General features: G+C 51.2%; 1 protein-coding gene across 7 annotated transcripts; it reads left to right on the top strand.

Annotated features, from left to right (window-relative positions):
- Positions 1 to 133: 133 nt before the first annotated feature.
- On the top strand, positions 134 to 8,410 carry SNAPC2 (small nuclear RNA activating complex polypeptide 2). Of its 7 annotated transcripts, none has more exons than XM_065566589.1 (7): positions 134 to 408; positions 771 to 978; positions 2,350 to 2,469; positions 2,759 to 2,827; positions 3,870 to 4,125; positions 4,405 to 4,539; positions 7,255 to 8,410. In XM_065566589.1, the coding sequence occupies exons 2-6, from the start codon at positions 781 to 783 to the stop codon at positions 4,497 to 4,499; spliced, it is 738 nt and encodes a 245-aa protein (XP_065422661.1). In that variant the 5' UTR covers positions 134 to 408; positions 771 to 780; the 3' UTR covers positions 4,500 to 4,539; positions 7,255 to 8,410. The 7 variants fall into 7 exon arrangements, with proteins under 7 accessions (XP_065422661.1, XP_042710864.2, XP_065422662.1 ...); XM_042854930.2 differs by having other exon boundaries at positions 3,816 to 4,125; XM_065566590.1 differs by having other exon boundaries at positions 134 to 425.
- Positions 8,411 to 9,871: the final 1,461 nt, after the last annotated feature.

Below are 9,871 nucleotides of genomic sequence, written 5' to 3'. Positions count from 1 at the left end.
TGCGACTCCCGTGATGCACCGGGCCCGGCGTGGGGCCGCACGTTATTCTGTGCGCTCACACCTCTCCCTCGCTCTCAGGGCAGCGCCTCTCACGGCAGCTTCCGTTTCCGACCTTACAGGGCCCTCGTCCTGGAAACGGAAAGTCCCGAGCCCCGCAATGGCCGATGGGAGATAGAGGCTGGGTGACACTATATCTCCAATGGGGTCGCGGGGCCCGATGGGAGATGGAAGCCGTGGAAACACCACGCTTCCCACAATGCATTACTTCCCTTCTCTTCCCCCTGCCCGTCCAGATTCTCCGCCGCGGCTCCGATCCTCAAAGCACTTGCTGTGACGTCATATCTGTGCGACAGAGACGGAACGGAGTCCTCGCTCTTTCCCCGGCCAGAGCCTGGATTCCCCTGCAGGGTCCGTAGGGGGGTGGGGTGAGAGTGAGGTGCCACGTAGAGACGGGGCTGTGGGCAGGTGCCCTGGACAGCGAGTGGGAGGGGGGCTCTGGGTAGATGGGGGCAGGTGCCCTGGACTGTGAGTGTGGCGGGGGGAGAGGGCTGTGGGTAGATGGGGGCAGGTGCCCTGGACTGTGAGTGCGGTGGGGGGGAGGGCTGAGAGTAGATGGGGAGCAGGTGTCCTGGACAGTGAGTGTATGAAGGGGGGCTGTGGGTAGAGGGGATGGCTGGGGGTGAGATGCCCCAGAGAGTGGGCAGGGGCCATAGGTAGATGGGAGGACCTGGGGGCTTTGACCTCTCACTCCTCCTTTTCTCCTGCTGCAGAGCCTGAGCCATGAAGCCCCCGGTTCGGACCCGCTCGGCCCCCACACGCTACGAAACGGGCCCCCCTGCATGTCACGCACCCACTCGGGCCCCATGGACGGTACAGGAGAAGCGGCAACTGATTAAGGCCCTGAAAGCCCAAGCCCCTCACGGGGAGCTACAGACAGCGCTGTTGCAGGAGCATTTGCCCCGTAGGAGTGAAGCTGAGGTGAGTGGGGTCTGGTCCTAATCAAGCTGGTGACTGACCAGGCCAGGTTCAGAATAAGTGTAATTAGGAAACAGCACTCTCTCTGCTAACAAAAGAGAGAGAGTGCCCAATCTCCTGCTTCGCTTGGGAATGGGGGCCACCATCGTACTGCCCTGCAGGTTCCTCTCCACTGTTCAGGTTGGGGTGGGGAAACCTAGTGCTGCCTGGCGGCAGCTCCTCTTATTTTTATTTATGTTGGTCCCTGATTTTGGCAGCACTAGAGGGGGTGTTGGCTTATGCATCTCCTGTAGCTCAGGGGTTTTGCAGGCTGTGGGCTTCTGTGGGTGATGTCTTGCCCCTTATCTGCCCCTGGCAGTCACAGTTCCCCCCTCAGCTGCTCCCTGCCAGCTTTCTCCACAGCATTTTCTATCCAGATATCTTAATGGTTCCCATCATCGTCGTACCTAAGCTGGGGTGGGCAAACATTTTGGCTCGAGGGCCATATCGGGGAATAGAAATTGTATGGCGGACCATGAATGCTCACAAAATTGGGGTACGGGTTTTGTTGTGGGGCTGGGGATGAGTTGTTTGGGGTGTAGGAGGCCCCTCTGGGCTGGGACCGAGGGGTTTGGAGGGTGGGAGGGGGATCTGGGCTGGGGCAGGGGTGCAGGAAAGGGTGCTGGTTATGATGGGGGGTGCGGGCGGTGGGGTTGGGCTGGGGATGAGAGGTTTGGGGTGCAGGAGGATGTTCCAGGCTGGGATCAAGGGGTTGGAGAGCAGGAAGGGGATCAGGGCTGGGGCAGGGAGTTGGGGCATGGGGAGAGGCTCAGTGGTGCAGGCTCTGAGCGGCGCTTACCTCAACTGGCTCCTGAAAGCAGTGGCATGTCCCTTTTCCGGCTCATACGCGGAGGCGTGGTCAGGCAGCTCTGCACGCTGCCCCGTCCGCAGGCACTGTCCCTGCAGCTCCCATTGGAGTGCCGGAGGGGGCCATTGGAGCATGTAAGAGCTGGAGTGCGGCCATGCCGCAGCTTCTGGGAGCTGCGTGGTGCAGCCCCTGATCCCGCTCCCTGGCCGGAGCTTGCCGGCCATAGTTTGCATACCCCTGACCTAGGCGCAGCCGTCTCCTCCCGTGGCTTTTCAGGCCTAAAATTTTTTTGGTCCTTCTTATTAGTTGTACAATCCTTTTGCAAGTTCATCCCACTAACTTATTGCTGTCTGGAACCAGAGAGGGTTTTGGGAAAGGTGGAACGGACACCCAGTTCAGCTGCAGCTATGTAGTCCAGCTGGGATAGAAGGCATTCAGTCACACCCTTCCCAGCCCACCCATGAGCTGTTTATTGGGGAAGGGGCATTTCTGTATGCTGCTATGCCTGAACCTCCCCGTGGTTGCAGATTCTGGCCTTCATCCACCAGCTGAAGGGCCGCGTAGCAAGGGAGGCCATACAGATGGAGTATCGCCGCTGCCGGGAGGAGCAGAGTCGCAAGGAAGCTGAGATCCTAGCTCCTATCGAGGTACGGCTTAGAGAGAAAGAACCTGGGAATCAGGGCTGGTGTTGTGTGGGGGTGGGCAGCGCTGGTTTGTCTGTACAGCACCAGGGCAAGGGTGAGCTTGATTGTACTGTACCAGGATGGGCTTGAGGCACGTGGCATTTGCCGTGAGTCTGCCCTTTCTGGAGCTGTCCCTGTCTCACTCTGTGCTCTCCTTGCCCTCTGCTGGCTGGCCTCATGCTTCTCGCACTGTGGCTGTACGGAAGTGAATGGGTGCCTGATTCCAGTGTACTCATTGAAATCTGCTTCTCAGGTCTGGACAGATCTTGCTGAGAAGCTGACGGATAAGCTGGAAGAAACCGTGACAGCAGCTTTCTCTCAGGTAACAGGCATCAGCACCCGGTGACAGCCGCAAGATCCCACTAGGGCCAAGAACTCAGGAGGGTCAGAGACTTCGACAGAGAATGGAGAATGAAATCTGGCCAGTGACAGGGCTCAAGCCTGCCAGTCCTTTCTGGTCGCTGGTAGGAAACATCCCTGCTATAGGCAGGCTATTCCATCCCTGTCCACTACAGGAATGCTACCACATTCCCCTGTGCTCACGTGGCCTCATTGCTGCAGTGCCAAGCAGCAGTTCACCCTTCCCGTTGGTGTGGGGGAAACTGAGGTACATACTGTGAAACCATTTGCCTGACATCCTGCAGCAGGTCCGTGGCAGAGCTCAGTAGAACCCAGCTGTTCTGACATTGAGTGTTGCTCTCCCAACTGCTGCTTTCTGTGCAGCTTAGCTACGTAAAGGTGAAAAGATCGAAGTAGGGCATGGGCAGTGGTAGCTCTGCCACCTGTCCCAGCAGTGAGCAAATCCGTTCCCTTGGCATGCACCTCATGAACAACCACATCTCCTCTCGCTTCTGGATATCAGAGATGCCCCCAGAGAGCATCAGGCTGTCCAAAGCCCCTGTAGCTTATTGCACTGCATTTAGTTCTGCTTCGCTGTGCTGCATGGTGGCTGGCTCTCCTGGCCCAGTCTCACCTTGAGGAAGGTCTGCTGTAGGGTCAGAGAGTGCCTGACGTTGGGGGGGTGGGGGCTGCCCTGGGAGTGTCTGGCATTTCTGGAAAGGGGGGCCCGTTCCTTCTGTTTCCTGAGCTCCCACTTGTAGCTAGTCAAATTCAGAGTAGAAATAAGGCACAACGTTGTAACAGTGATGGGAATTAACCATTGGAACAGGTCATTTTAAAATCAAGAATGGAAGTTTATTGAAAAGATCTGCTCTAGTTCAAACATTAATTAATTCAGGCGAGTTCTGTGGCCTGTGTCATGTAGGAGGTCAGACTAGATGATTCTGTCCCTTAGAATCTCTGAATTTCAGGTTCTGACCATCGCAGTCACCGAGCCGCTCAGTTTGCTCCACTCAATTCCCCAGAAGCTGACCAGAGCTGCAGAGAAGAAGGTCCTTCTGGACTCCTCGAGCCAGCGTGATGCATCACCAGCCCCTGATGATGCAGCAAGGAATGGAGATGCTGCCCCAGGCCCCCCAGCAGCAGCTCAGTCCTCCAGCACTAGCACAGACCCAGGTGTTCATGGGGAACCAGAGAAATTCAGCGTGGACTTTGAGAAGATCTATAAATATTTATCGATGCTCTCCAGGGACATCAAAGTGCCTGAGCTCTCGCCATATGGTGAGTTGGGATCCAGAAAGCTACATGTTTGTGATCTTCAGGGAGGGGACCAGCTGGCTGTGATAGCTGTCACTCGCTCATAGCTTAGCTCAGAGTGTGACACCAGCAAGCCTTGGTGACGTGTTGGGTTACTTGAACTGTGGAAATTAATCCAAGGCCAGCTAGAGGCTCACAGGCACCGTATATGTTCCCTGGGATCTTGTAACCACCACTTGCTCATTGCCAATCAGTAGCTTCCTCCAGAGTCTGGAAATTGATTTGCTCCCTTGCCTGTTTCAGGGGAGGGGAGTGTTTGCTATGTCCTAGCATCTGCCTCCACTTTCCCTTTCGTGGCATTCCTGGCCGTCCTTCTGCAGACCGTGCTGGAGGGCTGAGTGGGTGCACATGCTCAGGGATCCCTCTTGTGCTGAGATGGTGAGTGGGGGAGTCCTGGCCCACCTTTGTCTTCTCCATTCTCATACTTGTATATTGCTTGATAAGTGCTAGTCTCCTTATAAACAGAGACATTGTGCTCAGACTGAGATGAGCAAGGCGGCACATGATTCCTGGCCTCCCACCGCAAAGCATTGGCTCCTTCAGATCCGCCAGCTGAAAACACGTCTCTTTCCTTAGTAAGCATTTCTGTGGCAAGATTGACTGGAGCATTGTAGCCATGTGCTGCTTAATCAAAATGTCCCATGATCCAGGCCGTGGGGGGATTTTAATGGGGCCAGGGAGGGTTGTGAGCCATTCACTGCCACTTCCTCTACTGACTTGACCTGGGGACTGAGGGACCTGAGTGTGATTGAGATGGGGAATTAGTGCAGAGTGTGTAAGTGAGCGTGGAGCCTGGGGCACGCATCTGTTCGTGCTCGCGGATCCAGGGCCAGAATGCAGCCTCTGTTCTGCAGGCATGAATGACAAGGTTCAGGATGGCCCCAAATCAACAATTTTTTTAAACAATTTTCAAATAGGGTTTTTTTATATTTAAGTTCAGCACGCTTTTCTTTTTATAAAATAAACCTCTTTAAAATTGACAACCTATGCTGAGATCAAACCTTACTATAATCTATTACACTAATTTAAATAACAACAAATATTCAAACAGTGCATATTTGCTGCCAAATTTCAAATAAAGTCAAACCACTGACTTGGTAAAAGTCACTAGCCAAGCACCTGGAACTAGAGTTGGTCGAAATTTAATCTCTTCTCTTCCATATGAGGAGAGATCAGTCTAGAAAAGAGAAGACGAAGGGAGGTTATGATAGAGGTCTATAAAATTATGAACCGTGTGGAGAAAGCAAATAGGTAAGTGTTACTGACATCTTCACGTAAGAACAAAACCCGGGGTCACCTAATGAAATGAATAGGCAGCAGGAGTAAAAGAAACATAAGAAAGTATTTCGTCACACAACGCACGGTTATCCTGTGGAACTTGTTGCCGGGGATGTTGTAAAGGCCAAAATTATAGTTCTTTAAAAAAAAAAAAAAAAAACCTAGATAAGTTCATGGAGGATAGGTCCATAAATGGCTATTAGCCAAGATGGTCAGGGATGCAATCCCATGCTCTGGGTGTCCTTGAACTTCTGACTACTAGAAGCTGGGAGGGGACGACGGGATGGATCACTCAACAACTGCCCTGTTCTGTTCATTCCCTCTGAAGCATCTGACACCGTGGGCTAGATGAACCATTGGTTTCACCCAATATGGCCATTCTTATGTTCTTAAACAAGCTTTTGAAAGCAGTACTCTCTCCTGCAGGTGCAAAGAGAATATTTTCCTCTTTTCAGTTGATTCAGCTAATTCAGTTCAATAACTAGCCCATTCAAAATTGAGACACTGATAGTTGAAAAAGTCAGAAAGCTTGTTTTCCTCTTGCAATCTATGAATGAAAATGAGAGTGAGATGTATTAGTTCTAAGACCACAGTTTTAAATTCAAAATGTTGTGATAAACTTACTTTTTTCTTGTGTATCCAGCACATTTAAGAAGGTTTTTAAAAAAACATTTGTAACATGCTGTTTTTATGCATTTAACTGAATTCCAGTTTCCATCAAAATGGAGTTTATCAGAAATCATGGGTAAAAAAATAATCATCTAGTAAATAGCAAATGCATCATTCACCATTTCCTAACATAATTTTCTGGTTAGCAAAAAGAAGCACAAAGTTGAGTGAAAAGGGTATAATTAGTTGCAAAGCTGCATGTTTTAATGGTTTCCAATCAATGAGAATCAACCTCTCTTTAGGAAAATAACTGAAAAGTACAATGCAAACCAAGATTAAAAACGGATTACCGTATATACTCGTTCATAAGCCAAATTTTTTTAGAAAAAAAGGGAAGCACCAGAGAAGGGGTCGGCTTCTGAATGGGTAAAGAGAGGGAGCGGTGGGACACAGCCCCTCCCCCCAACAGAGGGGGCAAGGAGAAGCAGCAGAGACAGAAGGGAAGAGGCGGGGCCAGTGTCTCTCCGCTTCTGGCCAGGCTGCTCTCCCCCAGCCTCCGAAGCAGTTGCAGCTCCGGGGCTGGCAGGCTGCAGCAGTGCCGCTCGGCCTGCCCCCCAGAGCACGCTGCAGCTGCACTGCCCGGTCTGGCCCGCCGGAGCAGGCTGCAGCCGTGCCACCCAGTCTGGCCCGCCGGCGCAGGCTGCAGCTGTGCCAGACACATCCTCCCCTGGCTCTCCCCAGATAAGGTGGGAAGGGATGGGATGGGGAGAGTGCGGGGGTCCTGGGCTAGGGGTGGGGTCATGTGGGGGGTGGTCACAGGGGTTACTCCCCTGATGCCCAGCTTCTCACCCCTCTTCCCCCCCCTCACAAAAAAAACCCCAAAACATTTCCCCACCAGTTGCTGTCCCGGCCTGTCAGGGTAAGCAGCTGGCGCGCCGGGACACTTTGTTTACTTAGGTTTATCTCCGTGCCTGCGGACGCTTGAGGTAAACAAACCATCTCGGCTTGCCAGCAGCTTATCCTGATGGCCCAGGAGACAGAGTTTGCTGACCCCTGAATTATAGGGTCAGCTTCTGAATGGGTCATTAAAATTTTCCATTTTACTTATCCATCTCGGGGGGGCGGCTTATAAACAAACCTGCTTATGATTGAGTATATACGCTATTTAAATTAGAGCAGCCTGACAAGGTCTGTTCTTCCTTCCAGAGTCTGCCGTCGTCCTAGACCTGCTGATGTCCCTCCCTGAAGAGCTAAGCAACCTGGACTATAACGGATTGAAGAGCCACATGCACAGATCCTACAGGGAACTGACTGCGCCGCAGCCAGATGGGAGCAGGAAAGAATCAGATCCAGGAGCCCGTGCAGGAGAACTGGCCGCTGATGCGCCTTCTGCCAGTGTCGTCTGTGAGAGGCCTCCCACTGCTAACCTGTCGGTGAGCTGCACAGCCCCAGCAGAACTGGCACAGCCAAGTGACAACCAGGAAAGGCCCAGCAGGTCAGGGGAATGTGAGCAGGGAATACAGGAAACTCCCCAGCCCAGTGTGAGCCCATCCTCAGCCCAGCATTCAGCTTCCCATGGCCAATTGCCTCCACCCCTCCACAGTCCCGCTGCAGATGCTCAAAAGTCAGTTTGGAAGGATCTGGGAATTTGCCCTTTGAACTTGTTCCTTGTTCCCTTGGAGCTTCTGGTTCGAAAGGGGGACAGTTTGGACTGAAAAGGCTGGTGGTGAGTCTTGGTTTCTCAGCAGAGATTCAGGCAGCTGTTTCATGCTGGTTCTCTATACCAGTCATGCTCTTGTGCTGTGATGGGGACCCTTTAAGGGCTCTCCTGACCCTGAACTGCAGTCCCTGGCAGGGATACAATCTTGGGGGTGTCTTTCTCCTGAACAATGGAGTTTTAGTGAAGGTAAGAAGTGAAGTTTCATTAGCAGGAAACAACCTGGATTTGCTTGGCCCTGTGCCCAGAGTTCCATGTCCCAGCTCTGGTTGCTGACAGGGGCTTGGCTGTGGAGTGGGTGATTGATGCACATTTCTGAGAAGAACGTGACAGAGCTGGGTTCACAACCTTCAGATCATGTTGACTAAAGTCCTAGTTTGCTACTGATGTGAAAATGAAATTTAGTCTTTCTCCAAAAGGTGCAAAGGCTGAGCTGTGCAGCTCACTGGGGACTGAAACTGACTCTTTTGGGTTTCTATCCACAGCCCTATGGCTTTGTGGAATAAAACAGTGTATTCTCTCTTGGTGCATGAGATGTAAATACTGTCGTTTTCACTTCTCTGGGCTCTGCCTGAGGAGCCTGTTCTGGTTTTTTCCTTAAGTATAAATGTATTTAAGGTGTGGAATAAAGAGCTTAAAAACATCCTTCTTGAGGTAAGTCTCCCTAATCCTCCCTTCTGGAGCTGGAGGGAAGTAACTGGCTGTGACCTGCTTCTGGAAAAGCCCTATTCCTTAACAGGCACAACGTGAGCATACCAGCACTGTGCATAGGGTGCCCCTTTCTAGCAGAAGAACCCTTCTTGTCCGCATAGGTGGTGTCTACAGTGAAGTCCTACATGGTGCAGCATAGACAAATTCTCACCACCAGAAGTTGGTCCAATCAAAGATATTACCTCTTCTACCTTGTCTCTTCAGTAGCTTCTGTCTAACATCCTCCAGTGATACCAGTGCAATGGGAAGCGGGTTATCACCATATGATTAAACCATATCATTTTTTTTCCACAAATACAGAACGAGTCAGGAACCTTTTAATAGAAACCAAGCCCCAGCTCAAGCACAGCACCTGTCCATAATCATCAGGGGCTATGATCATCGCCCTTACCAAACCGATATGTATCTTAGTAACAGCAACAGCGGCTGGGGTGGGGGGAGGGAGGGATTAAAACTCTTATAAGGCACTGGGGCTGTGGTAAAGAGACTACAATTCTCATGATGCATCAGCACTTAGGCATCAAGGGAGTGGTTCCACCAGCACCTGAGATGGATGTGAGGGACACTGTTTCCTATGATGCACTGTGGTAGGATGGTGGGAGGTAGAGATTGGGAAGACTAAATTTCCCCTCGCGTGCCTCCCAGTTCCAGAGCATGAAGTACCGTGAGTCCATGGTGGGGATCAGAAAGTGCTTCCCTGATCTCCTCGCCCATGGCTGCTTGATGCATATAAAGGAGTGGAAATAGAGCCCTGGCTGCCTCCTACCTCACTGCCATGGGTCCTGCCTACTGTGCCCCCCTCAAACCCAATTTAGCCTAATTTCCAGCACAACAAATTTGGTCTGTTAATTTTCAGTTCCATTTTCCTCACATGAACGCCACACAGTCCTCGTGTGCAATCGGTAGACCTTTTTGTTTAGACTAATTCAGTCTAGCAACATTTTTTGTGCTAAGTAATCGGTCTTCACTGTTGAGGATCTGAGGGAGATTCCCAAACCTGAGCCATTCTTTTTGAGTGACAGATCTGAGGAATTGTCCCAAATTGATGTGTCCTTAGGGGAGGTTTTGGAACAAATTGATAAACTAAACAGTAATAAGCCTCCAGGACCTGATGGTATTCACCCAAGAGTTCTGAAGGAACTCAAATATGAAATTGCAGGACTACTAACTGTCATCTGTAACCTATCATTTAAATTGGCTTCTGTACCAAATGGCTGGAGGATAGCTAATGTGACACCAATTTTTAAAAAGGGCTCTAGAGGTGAGCCCGGCAGTTACAGGCTGGTACGCCTCACTTCAGTACCAGGCAAATTGGTTGAAACTATCATAAAGAACAAAATTGTCAGACACATAGATTAACATAATTTGTTGGGGAAGAGTCAACATGATTTTTGT

The sequence above is a fragment of the Chrysemys picta genome, chromosome 13 (genome assembly GCF_011386835.1).
Source record: "Chrysemys picta bellii isolate R12L10 chromosome 13, ASM1138683v2, whole genome shotgun sequence".
Classification (NCBI taxonomy): Eukaryota; Metazoa; Chordata; order Testudines; family Emydidae; genus Chrysemys; species Chrysemys picta.
This window is presented reverse-complemented; position numbering and strand designations above follow the sequence as displayed.